The sequence below is a fragment of the Felis catus genome, chromosome D2 (assembly GCF_018350175.1).
Source record: "Felis catus isolate Fca126 chromosome D2, F.catus_Fca126_mat1.0, whole genome shotgun sequence".
NCBI classification, from domain to species: domain Eukaryota; kingdom Metazoa; phylum Chordata; class Mammalia; order Carnivora; family Felidae; genus Felis; species Felis catus.
Window position 1 is genome coordinate 45277966 of NC_058378.1, and position 19142 is coordinate 45297107.

At 51.1% G+C, this 19142-nt stretch overlaps 1 protein-coding gene across 11 annotated transcripts in view; it reads right to left on the reverse strand.

The window, feature by feature from the left end:
* LOC101090552 (synaptotagmin-15) overlaps window positions 1-19142 on the reverse strand; it is a 42267-nt gene that overhangs the window by 1556 nt on the left and 21569 nt on the right. For 2 of the 11 annotated variants that reach the window (XR_006587071.1, XR_006587070.1), the window contains exons 1-8: window positions 18283-18683; window positions 17170-17365; window positions 16530-16672; window positions 14819-15105; window positions 13127-13297; window positions 12381-12501; window positions 11263-11565; window positions 10509-10853 (exon numbers count right to left, since the gene is read on the reverse strand). Coding sequence is in view for 9 of the 11 variants with exons in the window: in XM_045040251.1 (XP_044896186.1) it covers window positions 10711-10853; window positions 11263-11565; window positions 12381-12501; window positions 13127-13297; window positions 14819-15105; window positions 16530-16672; window positions 17170-17365; window positions 18283-18289 (1371 nt within the window). In the remaining 2 variants the exon portion in view is untranslated. Of the gene's footprint in view, window positions 1-8331; window positions 10854-11262; window positions 11566-12380; window positions 12502-13126; window positions 13298-14818; window positions 15106-16529; window positions 16755-16857; window positions 16946-17169; window positions 17366-18282; window positions 18690-19142 lie in introns of those variants that run through there. The other 9 variants (XM_045040256.1, XM_045040255.1, XM_045040251.1 and 6 more) reach the window with 8 other exon arrangements.

A 19142-nucleotide genomic window follows, 5' to 3' on the forward strand; every position in this document is an offset into this window, starting at 1 on the left:
GATTCTCTGTCTCTGTCTCTGTCTCTCTCCCCGTCTGCCCCTCCCCTGCTCTCTCTCTCTCTCTCAAAAAAAATTGTTTAATTTCACTACATTAAAATTAAAAACTTCTATTTATCAAAAGAAAGCCATAAAATGGGAGGAAATCAACCACAAATATATTAGTAATTAAAAAAAAAAACCAGAATGGGAGAAAAAATTTGCAATACATCTAATCAAAATGAATTCCTGCAAATCAATAAGAAAACCACAAACAACCCAGTAGAAAAGCAGGTAAGATCCATGAGTCAGCACTTCATAAAGGAGGAGACTCGAAATGACAAAGTAACATATAAAACATGTCCAGCCTCCTTCGCCATCAGCAGAGTACAAATTAAATCCACAATGAGGTACCTCTACATACTAAAAGGAATGACTAAAATAAAAAGACTGACAATACCAAGGATACCAAGTGTTGGCAAGGATGTGGGAGCGATGGAAACTCACACTGTTGGTGAGAATGTGAATTGACTTTGGAGAACAGTCTGGCTTTATCTATCAAATTGGAAGATACGCAAACCCTATGATCCGGCAACTCTATTTCTGATTTTATGCGCCCCCGCCAAATACATAATGAATTCAAAACATAACGTGGAGCGAAAGAAGCCAAATACAAAAGAATGTGTCCTTTCCAATTCCTTATATAAATTTTGTAACAAAACAAAACAAAAAAACCTGTAGCATTTAAGGCTGCGTGGTCAGGTAGTAAAAGCAAAGAAGTGATTTCCACAAAAACTAAGTCAGTGGTTATTTTGGTGGGGCGGGAGAGGTGTGTTTGGGCGGGGGCACAAGGGAAGATTCTGGGGAGGCTGGTTTACCAGTTACCAATTTCCTAACCACTCCACATCCATCCTTACTTAATACATGCTCTGCAATGAGTACGCTGCTGAACACTAGAGGGCGCGAGAGGCACACTGCGGGAGGCCAGCGCTTTTCTTGCTAGTTCTAGTAGCTGTACATCAGTCACGATAAGGGTGTGAGGACACTGGATGGCGCTCTGCGCCTGCCACACGGCCTGAGCTCGCGGTCCTTAGGCCACATTGAACCCATGTCTGGCCTGTCAGTCATGTTCCCATGACCCTCCTGACCTCGAAACCAGAGCTTCAGCCCTCTCTCCACCTTCTGGAAATTTGTCTCATCAGCTTAGTTAATCAGCAAACTGGTAAGAGCATGTTACTGAAACAAAGGGAAGACAAGAATCAAATCTGGTCACTTGCAGGATTATACTTTACATTAGTGGAGATGAGCACATAATTTACACAAATGGAAGGGAAGGAGGGGGGAGAGGGAAGAAAGGAGGAAGGAAGGAGAGAAGAGAGGAAGAGAGAGAGGAGAGAAAGGGGGGAGGGGAGGAAGAGGAAAGGGAGAAAAAGGAAAGGTGGAGAAATGCACAGCCTCACTAGCAGCTAAAGGTGCACAAACAGAAACCGCTTATCTAATAGGCACACAAAGGTCCTTTAACACGTCCCAGGCGGTGGGACTTGATGGCACTTTGTGTTGCCTGGGTCTTTTTTGGGGTCTCTCTGGCAGTGTGTAACAGTGACACCATTTCAGACAACTGGAATCTGATAGAAATACCAGCTTCACCACTTCCTGGCTATAGGGCCCTGAGAAATGGCACCCCCTCCCTGATGCTTGCATTTATCCTTGTTTTTAAAGTTTATTTATTTATTTATTTATTTATATCCATTATGTTGAAACTTTGGGATGTAATCTGCAAACCACTTCATCCTTTTTTTGTTTTTTCCCCAGTGACCCATTCGAACCTGCTCGGCAGGTAGCTTCTCCCTGCCCTTTGGATAAAAATCTGGGGTGAGGCCCATGACTTTTTTGATCACTCTTAGATAACAATAAATTTTTCCTGTAACTTCTACTTAAAAAAAACCAAACAGGCTGTGTTCAGCGCTTAAAATGTCCAATCTCGTGTAGTCTGAATTCCCAACTTCATTTAAAGATTGAGCTTCCCCTTCCCTCCTCCCCTCACCCTGGCTCCTGCCTGCAGGAGGCTGCCACAGGAAATGGGCAGGTAGCACTGTTTTCCTGTTTCTCCATCTTGTGCTTTCACACCTTCCCCAGCCTACTAACAGAGGCTCCTGGCTGTCCTAGAAGGGGCAGGGAAGGTGCACGGCCAGGAGGCCACTGAAGGGGCAGGAGAGGTTCTCCGTGACTGGTACGGTTATGAGCTGCAGTACTCACGTGGGGACTTCAAGAGCCTCCTTGCCCTATGGATCCCTCACCTAAGGTCCCCATTGACCCAGGTTTGCCCCAGAGTGTGGGATGGCACACAGCACCACCCCTAACCCCTTTAAAGGTCTTCATTACATTATCTGGAAATTATACTTCCCAGACACTCTTATGAACAGTGTTCCAGGTTGAGTTTGCCAAGCGTGAGATAATTGGGTGAGACAAGAAACGGGCGCCTGGGTGGCTCAGTCGGTTAAGCGTCCGACTTCAGCTCAGGTCATGATCTTGAGGTTCGTGAGTTCAAGCCCTGCGTCAGGCTCTGTGCTGACAGCTCAGAGCCTGGAGCCTGCTTCAGATTCTGTGTCTCCCTCTCTGTCTCTGGCCCTCCCCTGTTCATGCTCTGTCTCTCTTTGTCTCAAAAATAAATAAACATTAAAAAAAAAAGAGAGAGAGAAAGCAGAAAGAGGGTAAAAATCATCCTTTTCTCCCTTTGACTCTGAAACTTAGGCCAGCAAGATGCTCCAAGCTCCTGCAATAATTTGGGCAAAAAATGCTACAGTGAAAAATCAGAAAAAATGTAACTGGCAGATGGCTGTGCAAATTCTCGTCACTCATCACTACAGGACAGTGAGTGGGCAACAGCGGCTGAAATAGAGGATCTGATGTTCTCGCCTTCACCGAGATCACCTGTGCAGCCAAGCACAGGCCCCTGGTGTTCCCCACTGCTAGAACATATCAGCAAAGTGCATTGAATTATCACCCCAATTCTTGACCCCTCTTGGCAGCTATGTCCAAGGCTATGTTGCTTACAGTTCCTCTCATAAAAAGGCATAGTTTGCCTCCCTGCCCTTTGATTTTGAACTTTTGAACATGCCTCAGCCAACAAGATATTAAGTAACAACACAAGCAGAAGGTAGAGATGTGTTTGCCCTTCTGCCTTCTCCAGGAAAAGAACCCTCTCCTGGGTAGCTGCTGCCCCTTGGACTTGTGTTCGGAATGAACAAAAACAGAGCAGGCCTGGGTGAGGACCTGGAGCCAGGCAGACCTATTGTTTGAAAGTGAGTTGCCTAATCTAGATTGGCTCACACTCAGCTGGCCATAGATGGATGAGAAGTAAATGCTCATTCTAGTGCGACACTGAGATGTCATGATTGTTTGTTATGCGCCATTACTGCAGAAACAGAGGACATGAGTGGCGTTTCTCCTTTTGGCTTCGCCAGCCATCCCAGGAACTGTGTAATCAAGTTCCCTGTACAAACCATTGAGATGTTGTGATTGTTTGTTATGCACCATTACTGCAAAAACAGCTAACTGATACAAGCAGCTTCTCTCCTTTTAGCTACACCAGCCTTCCCATGAACTGTGTAATGAAATTCCCTGTATAAAATCAGTCTTTGAAGAACATTCATTTTTTGGGAATTCTGAGGAAAAAAATTACTTTTCTGCTTGAGACAGAACGATGTTCATGGCAAGAACCCCTAGAAAAGCTGAATAAAATACAGAAAACCTCTTTTTAGTTACCGGGGAGCTGCTAAGTTGACAAGCATTTGACAGGCCATGATCTCATAAGAAGGAAAACACAAGGAGGTGAGCGGACATTCTGTGATCCACTTCTTCCTTCAGGAAACGTGCTGATTCCTGTTAAGAGGCTGAGCATTTGGCCAGAGAGCTGTGGCTATGAGACAGAAAAGGCAGCTGAGTGTCTGGAGAGACAAGAAATTGGAGATTGGGGTCGCCAATGCAGCTAGGACAGAAGGGGCCAAGATGTTGAATAGAAAGGAGATAGAAAAGTAATTCTGACACTTAACGGTTTTCCACTCTGAGGCATTTGCTGAATTATGAAGCTGTGAATTAATTTATGCAGAAAGCCTATGAAAGATGGCAGGTCCTTTCCTTTTCTTTCCTTTCCCTTCCCTTTCCCCTTCCCCTTCCCCTTTCCTTTCCTGTTGTTCTTTTTTCTTTTCTTTTCTTTTCTTTTTTCTCTTTTCTTTTCTCTTTTCTTCTCTTTCTTTTTGTTCTCTCTTTCTTTCTTTTCTTTCTCCTGCCTTACTTCCTCCCTCCCTTCTTCCTTCCTTCCTTCCTTCCTTCCTTCCTTCCTTCCTTCCTTCCTTCCCTGAAAATAGCATGATACTAAGGAGATAAAAACTAGGGTTCAGGACCCACCAAGGAAGAGGGGCCCACTGAACACAACAGAGTCTCCTTTAGTGATCCAAATAGTACCCTTGAGAGACTACCCTCTAGAAATGTGGGAAAACCAGAGGTGGTGATAGAGCCTTACAAAAACTGTAACCCAGACTCCAGTGAGTTCATTACAGGACTGGATTAAGGTGACCTCTCCCCATTCTGGCGGCCAGAGGATATAGTAAACCCTCTCTGGAGGAATAATGTCTCCTGGGGCTACTATAATTTCTCATAATGGTCAGTATTTGACAGTACATTGCCAGGCATACCAAGTAACAGGAATAAAGGGAGAAAACATACACACTAAAACTGGCCCACTAGGGGCACCTGGGTGGCGCAGTCGGTTAAGCGTCCGACTTCAGCCAGGTCACGATCTCGCGGTCCGTGAGTTCGAGCCCTGCGTCGGGCTCTGGGCTGATGGCTCAGAGCCTGGAGCCTGTTTCAGATTCTGTGCCTCCCTCTCTCTGTGACCCTCCCCCGTTCATGCTCTGTCTCTCTCTGTCTCAAAAATAAATAAAAACGTTAAAAAAAAAAACTGGCCCACTAATGACACAGATATTGGTGTGACTGACAAAATAGAGACTTTCATCAAAGAACTGGAATATATTACAAAGTATCAAATGGAAATTTAGAACTGAAAAATGCAGTAATCGAAATTAAGTACTCAGCATATAGGTTAACTACAATTAGACTTAGTGGAACAAAATTTATTGAAATGTAGGAGGGCAGTATAAAAACTCTAAGCTGAAGCAGAGACATAAAGAGAATGGAAAATACAGCAGAGTGCATAGGAGTCCTGTGGGAACTGACAGAAAGATCTAATATGTGTGTAATTGGAGTCTCAGGAGAAGAGGAGGGGAAGAATGGGGCAGAAATCATATTTGAAGAAATATGGGATGAGAATTTCCCAAAACTGATGAAGCTTTATTACTCCCAAGGTGGGTAAATAAAAAGAAAATTGCTTGTAGGCACACCAGACTCAAGCTGCTGAAAACCAGCAACAGAAAATATTAAAAACAGCCAAGGGTGGGGAGGAGAGGGAGATACATTAGTTTCAGAGGAGAAACAATAGCACTGATAACTCACTTGTCAACAGAAACGATGGAAGCAAGAAGACAATGCATACCATTTTTAAACTGCTGACAGAAAGACAATGTCAGCCTAGAATTCTACTTCCACAAAAAATCCTTTAAAAATGAATTTGAAATAGACATTTCTACTCAAAACTAAGAAAATTTGCTGTGAGCAGATCTGCACAAAAAGAAATACTAAAAAGAAATCTTTAAGTAGGAGGAAAATGATCTCGGGTAGAATCCCAGAAATGGAGGAAAGGATAAAAAGCGAAAGGAAGAACAACTATGTGGGTCAATATAAATGAATATTGACTGAACATAGCAATAATAGTAATGTCTTGCTAGGTGTAAAATATATGTGGAATTAAAATGAGTCATATCAATACCATTAAAAAACAGGGGGAAATAGAGATTGAGTTTTCTAAGATCAGAACATTGTCTGGGAAGTGATTAAAAGGTAAGATTTGCCTTAGACTATAATATACAATAGATATAAGTTGTAATCTCTAGGGGAACCACTAAAGGAATAATGAACTGTGTAAGTAGCGACATACAGATGGGAAGTGGCAGGATTAAAAAATGAATTAATGCAGGAGCACCTGGGTGGCTCAGTGGGTTAAGTGTCCAACTCTTGATTTTGGCTCAGGTCATGATCTCATGGTTCATGAGATTGAGTCCCTCATTGGGCTCTGTGCTGACAGTGAGAAGCCTGCTTGGGATTCTCTCTCTCTCTCTCTCTCTCTCTCTCTCTCTCTCCCTCTCACTCTGGCCCTCCCCCCATCAAAATATGTAAATAAACTTTAAGATTAAAAAAAATGCAGTTACAATATGAATTAATACAAAAAAAGGCAACAAAGGAGAGAAAACAAAACAGGACAAATGGGAATAAATAGCAGTAATTATATGTAAATGAGCTAAATACACAAAAGACAGAGGTTGATAGACTTGATTATATTCAAGAGATAATTATGAGAACATAAGAAAGTTGAAAAATATGGGGAAAAATGGAGTGTTAGAGCTGTTTCACAATAATACATGGCCTAATCCACCAGAAAAAACAACTGAAAATGAATATGAGCCTAATAACACAGCCTCAAAATATACAAAACAAAAATTGATAAAACTAAAAGAAGAAACAAACAAATCCACAATCACAGTGGGAGACTTTAACCTCTCTCCATAATGAATAGAAAATATACCTTCCTCCCCCCAAATCAGTAAAAATAGATGATTTGACCAATCTGATTCATAAACTTGACCTAAGAATAACACAGGACACCTGCTCACACAGAATACAGATTTGTTTCAAGCGCGAGGACATTGCAATAAAAAAAATTATAGAAAAATCTCTTATGAACATAACTGCAAGAACACTTAAAAATGTAATAACATGTCACCAGACATTGTCCATACCCATAGAATGTGCATCATCTGGAGTAAACCGTGATATGAACTGTGTTTCTTAGGTGATTATGATGTATCAATATAGGTTCATCAGTTGTAACAAAGGTACCACTCTAGTGAGGGATGGTGATAATGGGAGGAGGCTATGGATGTGTATGAAAAAAATCTCTGTATTTTCCCCTCAATTTTGCTGTGAACCTAAAACTGCTCTAAAAATGTAAAGTCCTAAAAATAATAATTTAAAAAATGATGTTGGTATGTAAGGATATTAAAAAGTAATTAAAGACATAATAGCAAATAAATCTAGATTTTAAAGAAATAAGTCCAAGTACTACCGTGTGTGTGTGTGTGTGTGTGTGTGTGTGTGTGTGTGTGTGTATGTGTCCACACAGACAGACAGACAGACAGAGGAACACAAACACCACTGGCTTCTATTACAAGAATGTAAGTTTGGTTTGAAATTCAATTTTTTTTAATGTTTACTTTTGAGAGAAAGACACAGTGCAAGGAGGGGAGGGGCAGAGAGAGAGAAAGAGAGGGAGACACAGAATCTGAAGCAGGCTCCAGGCTCTGAGCTATCATTACAGAGCCTGACTTGGGGCTCAAACTCATGGACCACGAGATTGTGACCTGAGCTGAAGTTGGTTGCTTAACCAGCTGAGCCACCGAGGTGCCCCTGGTTTGACATTCAGAAATCAGTACAATTCATCACATTAAAAAAAAGGAGAAAAATATGATTAACTGAAAAGACACAGAGAAAGTGATAAAACAACGCTATGATAAAAAAAACTTAAAAACATTTTTATGTATTTATTTATCTTGAGAGAGAGATCACGGGGGAGGAGCAGAGGGAGAGAGGGAATCCTAAGCAGGCTCCAAGCTCAGTGCACAGAGCCTGACAAGGGCTCAATCCCATGAACCATGAGATCATGACCTGAGCCAAGATCAAGAGTCAGATGCTTAACCGACTGAGCCACTCAGGTGCCCCATAAAAAAAACTTAACAAATTGAGAACACATAATCAGGAGTAGGTTAAAGGTCCAATAGCAAATATTCCACGTAGTAGTGAATATTGAAAGCTTCCCCGCTAAGACTAAGAAGGCTACCTGCATGCTCTCCCTGCTGGCAGCCAGCACTCTCTGGAGGTCCCAGCCAGTGCAATTTGGGTTTCCATCTTGTACCCTGTAACCTTGCTGAGCTCGTTTATTAGCTCTAACAGTTTTTGACAATTCCTTAGATTCCCTATAGACAAGACCATGTCATCTGCAAATATAGTTTTACTTCTTCCTTTACAATCGGGTTGGTTTTGTTTCTTTTTCTTGCCCAGTTGCCCAATCACTGCAGTTTGACGAGATAAAGCCATAACGATTGTGAAGGAAGAAACACAACTGTCGTTTGTCGTTTGCAGAGGTCATAGCTATATGCAAAGAAAATACAAAGAATCTACCAAGTATTACAATTTAAGTTATTTTAGTAAGACCACTCAATAGAAACAGTCCACATAGTAAACTTAATAGAATCTCTACATACCAGCAAACATAAATATAAAACATCTAAGAATCTAGTGAAAGATGCGCAAAAATACTGTCCCGAAAACCACAAAATGGTTTTAAGAAAACTTGCAAAAGACCAAAAGAAACAGAGGGATATACCATGTTAATGGATTGAAGATTCAGTATTGTAGGGATAAAAAATGGCCCCAAACTGGTCTGTATACTCCATGGAAATCAGTCAAACTCTAGCATTTCTTTGGTGTGGAAACTGACAAGCTGATTCTACAATGCTTTGTGGAAATGCAAAGGCCTTCTTCATTCTGCAGGGATCACCTGGAGGACAGGATTGAGACAACTCAGGTCACCTCTCGCTCGTCCAGTGGAAGCACTTGTGTGTTTTTTGCCCTGACCATGTCTGTAGACATTCCAGCCCAATACAGCAATCCCTTCTTCCCCATCAGACCAGAGAGCCTGCCAATCTCTTGCCATTGAGAATGTTCAGTTGTGAGTCAGTTGCACCAGTTCACTCTGTCCTGCAAAGGGGATACTTAACAACTTTTCCAAGTGGCCCTGGAAAGGCCTTGAAAGTAGGGTGGCTGGCACCTCTTGTCTCAGGACCCCAGGTGAAATGGAAATAGTCCCAGTTTAGTAGCCTGCTATTCAAACATATAGAGAACCCCTATCACGTGTGTGCTATGACGTTATTAGAAATTACTGGAGGGGCGCCTGGGTGGCTCAGTCGGTTGAGCATCTAACTTCGGCTCAGGCCATGATCTCGCAGTTCCTGAGTTCCAGCCCCACATCCGGCTCGCTGCAGTCCTGCAGTCAGTGTCGAGCTCACTTCAGATCCTTTGTCCCCCTCTCTCTGTGCCTCCCCCACTTGTACTGTCTCAAAAATAAAATAAAACATAAAAAAAAAAACTAAAAACAAAGAAATTACAGGAGTGTGGGCTTTGTTGGAATGTGTGTGTACAATAAATGAGAAAAAGTAAACAAGATATTCTGTTTGGACCACTGCCAGGTAAAGTGAGTCTTTGTGCATTGACAGAGATCAGATCAGAAGCGAAGTTAAAGAGGCACAAACGGAGAATAATGATGGCTACTTTCTTTTGCTGAAGTTGCTTCACTGCATAAGAAAAGAGACAACACGAGTTTAAAGTTTGTTCCATTTTCACAATACGGTGTGTTGACCCCGCAAGTTCAACAGCATTTGGGTGAAAATGCAGGTTGCCTGTTAACAGAGACAGACGCGATGGCTGCTCATTACCTTGAGTACAACTTCACGGGGATCGGATGACTGTGGTTTGTGGGGACTTCCATTTTAATGAACTTCACACAGACACCTGCCACAACACAGTCCCCATAATGAAATCACTTAGGTTTATGGGAAAAGCTCTCAGCCCTGCGGGCTACACTCTTGACCGCATGCTTTCACCATTTCCTGCCTAAAGTGAGAGCCCCAAGGAGCTGAAAGCTGTCAACCAGGGAGACCACAGAAGCCACTAGAACACCTGTAAGACCAGGGGCATGAGGCTTGGATTATGGGCAAGATGTGGCATGATGTGGGCCAGGGTCTGACCCAGCCCTGGGAGGGACCTAACACAGGTGAAGGCCTCCTCCCTGGCACAGGGACAGGATGCTGAGAACACGTCCGCCACTTGGTACCTGGGTGGGCTGTTCCCAATGTTATTTCCCAGGTCCTAAAGCCAGCGAGTCTTGATCCCTGAGAGCTTTCTCTCCTGAGCTGTGGGCACGCCGTGCTGCCCAGGAATCCTGGGGCTGTTCCACACTGAACTGCCCAACCCAACTCTCAGACTGTGCTATTTATAGTGGACCAACTGAAATCAGTGCTTTGGGCGCCCCCTGCACCCCATTATTCCCCCGGCGCAGTCTGTGTTCTCTGCTAGACGGGAGGCAGGGAAACCAGAGCCCATATAGGTTTAGCATCAACATGCCATCAGCTTTCTGGGATGGTGGAGCCTAAGTTTCCAGTGAGCACACACAGCTCTGCTATCGCTGAATAGAGTATTTCTTCTGAATGCCTGAGATTCCGGTCCAAGTCGGGACTGTGGTGCCTGGGATTCGGAGCCCAGGCAGCCCTACGGGGAGAGGAGGATGGAGTGAGTCGGGAGGGTACCTGAGGCTGGCGGGTGGCAGCCAGCCACGCTGCCAAGCTGGCTGGGGCTCCCTCGTCCCTTCTCTCCTGCGTGGTGGCACTCACAGTGCCCTGGCTCCGGCCGGCCTGGCCCAGCAAGATGCTGGCTGGAGCATCCAGGCCTGCGGCTGCCACAGGGGAGAGGAGAGCAGGCTCCCCCGCAGACCCGAGGGCGCGAGCCAGGTCAGGGCTCAGTGGTGCGACAGAGGGCATGCCAGCGCTTCACCAGCTCCTTGGGCTTGCTGAGCATCTCGTCCCAGTGCTCCAGCTGCTTGCCCCGGGCATACATGTAGGAGCCCACCACCACCCGGCCCAGCACATGGCTCTCTGCGGGGGAGGGAAAACGTCGTCACTCTCTGGACCACAGAAACCACATCACTTCAGCAACATCCCCCGTGCCTTTTCTCTCTCTCTCTCTCACTTACTCCTCCTTTGGAAGGGTGGAGCAAGCCCCCTCCCTCTCTAAGCACGAGCTGACAGCCCCCAAAGGACCCTGCCTTTGCTCTGGAGTCGGAGATGGAATAGGGAGCCCAGGTGGAGAGCCAGCCCTATAGGGTCACCCACTCTGCCTCTCACCCTCCTCATGAGACATCTTAAGCCAGCCTCACGCCAAAGAGCTGAGGGAGAGAGGGGTTCCTCCAGAAAGAAGCCCTCTTCCATCACCTTCACGCTGCCTGAACGCTCCTCCTTTGCCCGTGTCCCCAACAGCCCGGCCGGGGTGCGGGGGCAGCCTTACTCTCTCCTTCGGTGACCTGCAGCACGGTCAGGCTGAGGCTGGCAGTGTCCAGCTCAGCGGGGTCGGCCTTGAAGCTGAAAGTCTCGCTGTACACGGGGTTGGCGGAGCCCAGGACAGCTGAAGTCTTCTTGCACTTGACAAACTTGTTGTGGTTCATCAGAGACACTTTGACACACACACCTGCGGGGCAGTGCAGACTGTGGGCCGGGAGGAGCGGGCGGGGTCCAGCCTCTGGCCTGTGGGAGGTCTGGCTGGGAGGGCGCGGCCCACCTTGGGTGCCAGGACCCCCGTTGCTCACAGCCACTATAGCCAGAGGGCGTTAGGAGAGGAAACAGGGTTGATTAGCGTATGGCCTCACCCAGAGGAAACGCTGGGCTCCCTTCCTCTTCCTTCCTCTGTGCCTCCTGAATGCGCCCACGGCTCGGCTGGCCCTTGTTTACCAGGGCCTGGCACCACACGCCCATCCCTCCCTTTGGTGGAGGGGGGCCCTCTCTGCCTGCTGACTGCTCAGGCTCCCTGGGGCCCCTTAAACACCTTCTGCTTCAGAGGGCTGAATTTTTGGAGTGGGGCTCATATGGGTTTTGGATCCACAGTGCAAGGTTGAATGACAACTTGCTTACAGTGACCCAGATGCGGAGACACACAAATGGCAGACAGCCACCACCTTGCTGGGGGGGGGGGGTGCGGGGGGGGGGACACATAAGGGCAGGACATTATGCTGAGCCAGAGCAGGGCCTTCGCTCCTCCAGCTGCTGGGTTCTGGGGGGCTAGAGGAAGCAGCACCCCATGCTGCCTGTCGGCCCGGGATGCCTCTTCTTCCAGTCGGGTGCCATGCCTTGTGTGCAGGGGAACCCTCCGTGGGGGCAAGGGGACGCGGGGTCTGACCCTGGAGGAACTGGAGTCCTTCACAGAAGGGCAGAGGTAGAGGCGGGATCAATCTAAGGTGGGTTCAATCTAAGGAAGTGGTTTCCCACATCACAGTTGTCCACAGAGGGTGGTGAGCACTCCTGTGGCGGCTCAGACACAGGCAGGAATTGCATGGCCAGGGGCAAGGGGCAGACTCCAGCTCCCAGCCCCAAGTTCACAGGACAGAACCTGCCCGGGGGAGGAGAACTTACTGACAAAACTCGTGTCTTCCTGGAGCTGGAGGCCCTTGGCTCGAAGCACGACCACGGTCAGGCGGCGCAGGCAGTTGTTGTAGCCGAGGCAGAACTGCAGGTCTCCAAACTCAGAGGGAGGCTGGGAGGCCGAGAAGAAGGCACCCGGGTCAGTTAGCAGGTGCCGGAGGAGCCACGGTGCCTTCCCGGCAGTGCCTTCCTCCTTGGTCCCGGCAGTCAGGCACTGGTACTGTGTGGCACTTTTCTCCTTTAAGCCCACCCTCATTTGGGCTTGGATGGGGAAACTGAGGTCTGGCCAGCTGAAGGGACTTGCTGAAGATCACAAGGTAGTGAGGAGCAGAGCTTCGGACACAGACCCAGGTCTAGGGGATTCCAAAACCTATTCTAAGCTGCCACCATCCTCTCGGGGGTCAGGAAGATAGAGGGTAAATATTTTCCTCGGTTGGACCATTTGGGGTGTCACCTTTCACAGCTGTCTGATCTGGGTGGGAATTTAAGTGTGGACTTTTTACAAGTCTCTGATCTCCAGGGCAAGAGAACCTCAGGCGGCCCTTCCCTGCCCAGGAGTGGCTCCACTCTACCCCCTTGTCCCACGCACTTGCGGCCCAGGCCCAGAACCCTGAGTCACACCGGTAGGGGCAGTGGGCAGTAGGCTGAGGGCTGTCGCTGGCCGACAGGTGCTGGATCACACCTGTCCACGGTAGTCTGACACACAGTGGTATATGCCTGGTGACCTTGACCTTTACCTCCAGGCTCTCAGCCTCCAGGTCTCTCCAGATGAGGCGCGGGCAGTCACCTGCCAGGGTTTCGTTTTTCAGGGGGAAGAACACCTGGCCCAGGAGCTGGTGCTTCCTCTGTCTGTCCACGTGGTACACGGAGAACCTTAGTACCCTTTGAGTGATGCTCTTGCTGGACACCTGGGGGAGATGAGGGTCTGCGCTGGGGTCAGGTGTGGAGACGGGATGGGATAGGATGGCATGCTGTTCTGGACCCAGGAGCTTTTGGTGACAGGTGACTCAACCAGGTACCTGCACACCCCAAACCCAGCATCCTCAGGGGGCCCTTTCCAGCAGCGAGCCCAGTACCCCTGGGAAGCGGGAGTGTGTGCCACAGCCTTGCCTTGCAGGGTGTGTTTTGAGGACCAGCAGCATTCACCACTCGCCTGGACTTTGCTAGAAATATAGGACCTGGACCCCACCTCAGGCCCATGAAGGGAATCTACCATTTAACAGGACCTCCAAGTGATTTGCCTGCACATAAATGTATAGGAGGTCTCACACCGGAGCCCAGGGAACCTGCCCGTCTCTGCCATCTGAGTTGGGCACCCCTCTCCCTGAGGCTGTGTCCTCATCTGTAATGGGGATAGTGGTTCTTACTCTCTGAGTTCCCCACGCAATCATGGGGTCTGATGTTTGGCAGATGGTCAATTAATACTGATTTGCTTCTCTTCCTCTTCTCCTTCCCCTCCCCCATTAAAGCACAAAGAGGCAGAATCAAGTTGGGACGGGGCAGGAGAGTGATGGTTAAACAAAAATCAGTTTGTGAGCGTGACGTGTGGCCAGGCTGGTCAGCAAGGCTACATGCCTTCATGTCACAAGGCTTCATGCCCCGAGAAGGGCGAGGTCACCTGTGAGTTCCCACAGCCTTGGCCCCCAGCAGGAGGCTGGGAGATGGGCCCCATGCCACCCCTCCTCTCAGCTACAGCTCTCGGCCCAGAAGAAGGCAAGAATCAGGGCTCTGGCTCAGCAATCACCCTCTTCTGGATGCTGCCCGGACTGTCCTTACTTTGCCAGCCAGCCTGCTGTCCGCTCTTGAAAATGTTTGCCCAAGGCTTCAAGGCAGCTCTTGATGGCTGGTTTCCCATAAGGGGCCCCCAGTCACCTGCCCAGGCTCCCAGGTACCTGTGAGCTTGGCTCAGTGCCCGGACAGCCTCTGCACCTCCAGACCCTGAGCCAGCCCGCCCACAGGCCAGCAAACACACCACCTGCTGCAGGATGGCTCTAGGGTCCTACACTGGTCTCTGATGGGATAGGCAAGTCCCTGCCCCCACCCCAAGGGGCATGGGGGGCTTGCCCTCTGCCTTCTTTAGATAACCTTGCCAGAAACCTCACAGTGCTCCAAAGCCTTGGAGCACTTCTCCAGAGCCCCATGGGCCAGAGCGAGGCATTCAGTAGGTGCTCCAAGAATGTGTTTTCTCGTTCTCTCATCCAGGCAGCCTGGCCAGAAGGAGCCCAGCCCTCTACCCCCTCACCTCCCTAGTCTCTGCCCTACCCCCATCATCAGCGGTCAGGACAGGGCAGGCAGGGGAAAGCACAGCTGGTGGCATCAGGGGTCTTGGGGGGCTGCAGGGCCCTGGCTAGCACAGAAGGCTGGAGCTCACCTGCACGACGTCTGCTCCTTCCCAGGAGGCCAGACCCTGTCTGCACCAGAGGCCTTACCTGGAAGATGAAGTGCTCATCAAACTGCGGGTTGGAGGTCTTGCGTTTGGTCTTGGACTGGAGGAAGCGCCTCTCGTCGGGCAGCAGATGAAGCTTCACCAGGGGGCTGCAGGTCTCTGAGGGGCCTTGCAGCCTCCGCGCCTTGATCAAGCCCACCAACAGCCGCTCGGCTTCCTGCTGGTATTCCAAGGAGAACCACAGCCGCCCCAGGCAACCCTCAGGGAAGTCCGTCTCACTCGTGTCCTCTAGGAACTTGTATAGCTCTGGGTTGATGGTCCCCACCATGCCTGTATTTCCAATGACACAGGGGCGGGGTGGTCTGCCAGGCCAGAGGAAGGCAGGGCCATGGGGGACAGCGAGCTCTGGGCTTCACCACCCCTGCCCCCTGCTCGTCTCTTCTTGGCTGAGCCTCCAGTGGGCAGTTCACTGGCCTCTCCAGACCACATCCACCCCCTGCTCTTCTCTAGACTGAACACAACCTCTCTCTCTAGTACAGCTCCTCAGGCAGCCTGCCAGCACTAAGGCAGGGCATATCCAGGCCTGCTTCCCTCTGCGGCTCCCAGCAGAGTGAACAGTGTTCATTTAATCCCTGCCCCTTAGGTCGGGGCCTGCTTGTTGGGCAGGGGGTTCATAGTGCCCAGGACCTGACCTGGCCCCTGTCCATGGTGTTCAGAGGATGTCTCAGTGATAAAACTTTGCCTCTTCTATTCCTGTTTTTTTTTTTTTCCAACGTTTATTCATTTTTGGGACAGAGAGAGACAGAGCATGAACGGGGAGGGGCAGAGAGAGAGGGAGACACAGAATCGGAAACAGGCTCCAGGCTCTGAGCCATCAGCCCAGAGCCCGACGCGGGGCTCGAACTCACGGACCACGAGATCGTGACCTGGCTGAAGTCGGACGCTTAACTGACTGCGCCACCCAGGTGCCCCTATTCCTGTTGAAATTAGAAGGGCCTCGCTGATAACTGGGTGGTTCCTGGGAAGGTATCTTGGAAGGTCTTCAGAGCAAAGGTATGGGCAGAAAGCTGAGCACCCAGCTCCCACCCTTCTGAACTCTGGATCAGCCAACCAATCAGTCTAGGAAAGAACCCATCAAATGTTCTGCACCTGCATACCAGGGTTCCAATCCCTCTGTTGCTTACAGCCTCTGTGACCTTGGGCAAGGCACTGTTAGCCTCCCGAACCTCTGTTTATGAATGTGCAAAATGGGGTGAGGATCTCTCCCCCCAAAGAGGCAGGGTGATGTCTTACTCCACAATAGCACCTGAGGCCATATCTGGTACAGGCTAGGGGGCAGCAGGCATTTGGTAAACCCAAGTACCTGGAAAGAATGGTCACTGGGCCACTCTTCCCAAGGGAAACCAGAAGATTCCGCCCAGAGCACTAGGATCCCAAGGGAAATGGCTTTATTGCTGAGACTCAGCAGAGCCCAGCCAGCAGCACCCCTGCTTCTGTTTCACTCCTGGGGTCCGACCCAGGGGGTGGGGCTGCTGCCCAAATTCTGCCCCCAGGAGGCCAGTGGTGTGGGCTTTCCCCCGGCACCACAATCCTGGTGGTCTCTGCCCCCAGAACAAGTGGACCTGGTAATTGGGGGCATCACTGGAGAGCTGCTGGTCCAGGCTGTTTTCCAGGGTCAGGCACATGAAACCAAATGGTTCCACCCCGGCCAGAGCAGACCCCGACCCCAGGCAGGCTCTGGCGGGAGCACTCACCAAGGTTGCTGCTGGAGGTGTGGGGCAGGAGCTCCGGGGCTGGGCAGGGGTCCCGTGGGACCTGAGCCCACTCTCCACTGTTCAGGGGTACCCAGTCTCGGTCTTGGAAGGAAGGGGGCACCACGAATGGCACACCTGGTGGCCTGTCCCGAGGCGGGAAGATGACATGTTGGTGGCAGGTGGAAGGTGTGGCTCCCACAGCCCATAGGGGTTGAGTGTCAGAGGCTGGGGGAGGAAAAGCCAGCAGGAGCCAGGAGGAGGCAAGAGCACCATATTCTGGGCCCACACCTGCCCCTGCCTGCCCTCCACCCCCACCCGCAGCCAATACCTCTGCCTGTCTGCAGCCAGTGGGGCCAGCACTGCCTCAGCCACTTACTGGTTGTGTTCCCTGGACCCGTTACTTATGTCCTCTGAGCCTATAGGAAATAAGCTCATTCTGGAAAACGAGCTTCATAATGCCTGCCTCATAGCTTGTGGTGACAATTCTGGGGTTTCTTCATGATCGCTCCCAGCATGATGACCGCATACAGGAGGCACCCCATAAACAGACCTTTCCTTTCCCACCCTACTCCAAGGGCAATGCCACAGGGAGGGCCCTAAGCAAGGCCAGGGGCTTGCTTGGCCCCACACCCTGCCTTACCTGCTTGTCTCGGTCCTGGCGGCATATGGTGGGCAGAGCTTGTCCCCTTGTGTGCTGGACGCAGCTGTGGTCCCTGGCAGCTCCTCATAGGTGAACATGGCACAAAGCCTCTTCCAGAGACAGCAGCTCACCCAGATCAATAGCAGTAGCAGCAGCAGCCCCCCAGCGAGGCCCCCGATTATCAGGGCCACCTGCTCTGGGGGCAAAGACCACTAGGACTGTGATGCTTGGAGAAAGCCATTCCCCTTCACACCACCGACCTGCTAGGGGCAGGATTTGGGCAGCAACCACATGCCCTGAGTTGGACCCCAGGAGTGACACAGAAGCAGGCTTCCTGTTCCCTTGGAAAGCAGCTGGCCCTGGACTTGAGATTCTGGCTGAAATGAACCATTTTCTTGTGCTTCTGAGTAGAAATTAAATCCGCTCTTACCAGAACCTTTATCTTCCCTGGACTCCTATTCAGGCTTGAGAGCAAACCCGAGTGTGGGCATCATGTACGTAAGGAAAGCCCAGGAAGGGGTGATGTCCTGGTTTGCATTCCCAGCCCTATCCTTTGGGGTCCTGGAACCCGCTGAGAGGCCCAACTCACGTTTGAATCCTGTAACTGTCTCTACAACCCAATCCCTTGTTCAACCCTCTATCAAGATGAACCCTCTTAGGGGAGTCCGCTGGAGACGACGGGAGTGTGGATGAAGAAAAGGGCAGTGGGCGTGAGAAACGGAGACACAAGTACCCTTTGCTGCCTGCACCCCTACAATTGCGGGGACCTGGCAGGATCCACTCCCGTTTCAGCGCCCTCTCTGGGACGCTCGCTCCCAGGCGCCTGCTACCTTCCTCTGACAAAGAAGGGGCCTCCTTCGGGTCACGTGAGGACACGAGGCTTCCGGGGCTCTGGGGTCTGGACGAGGGGAGTGGTGAGAAGGAGACACTCCCCCCCACCTTCCTGACCCCCAAAGGTCCTCGAGGAGCGGGCCTCCCTCTCCACCTCTTCCCGCGCTAGGAGCCACAGGCAGGTGCGGGCGGCGCCCCAGCGGGGCAGGGGGGGCGGGGGGAATTGGGGGCCGAGGGCCCCCGACGCCGCCCTGGGGGCGCGGGTGGGGAAGGGGCACTTACCCGCCATGACACTGCTCGGCCGGCTGCAGGGGCTGGGGCGCACTGGTCTCCGCGCCTCCACGCGCCGCGGGACAGGCTTTTAAAGCGCGGCGGTGCCGTCGGCGGGCGCGGGGGCGGTCCCTCGTCGGGTCCTGGCGGCAGTCGGCGGGGGAAGGGAGCCCGCCCCTGGAGGCCGCAGCTCCGCCCCGGCCAGGCCCGGGTCGCCGGCGAAGGGGGAGCCGCCGGTGAGCGCCAGGAAAGTGCAGGACTCTGGGCTGCGCGGCTGGGGCGGGGTGGGGTGCGAGGGCGCCCCGCTCCGGGAGGGCAGCGCCAACGCCTTGGCCGCCGCGTCTGAGGGAGGGCTCGGCACCTGGCCCTTCACGCCCGGCCGCCTGGACACGCGACACGCGGGTCTAGGAGTGCCACTCCATCTTCCGCGATCCTCTGCAGGCTGTGGCTGCGCCCCCCCCCCCCCCGGCCCCGGCTCCCCCCATATCCCTCCCCCCCCCCCCCCACCCAGGGCCTGCGCCCACTCCTGCTCCCGAGGCCTGCCGGGCTTCCAGGTTGGACTCTCCGCGCGCGGTCCCGGGCCCCCGCGCCGCCTGCCTGACCGCGGGGGGCGAGGGGTGCGGGGCTGAAATTCACAGGTCCGCCCTGGCAGCACACAAAGTAATGAGGCGTTGGACAGCCCGGGTTCTGCAGCGGGACCACCTGGGTTCCTACCCCGGCTCCCCACTAGCCAGTTGTGACACTGGGAACAATTTCCTTCAGCGCTCTGGGCTCCCTGTCCTCAATTGGGTTAGTAATAGTAATCCCTCTGGGGTTAAAGTATGTAATGGACACGGCTTAGAACGGAGGTGACTTGGCCCCACGGTGCGTGG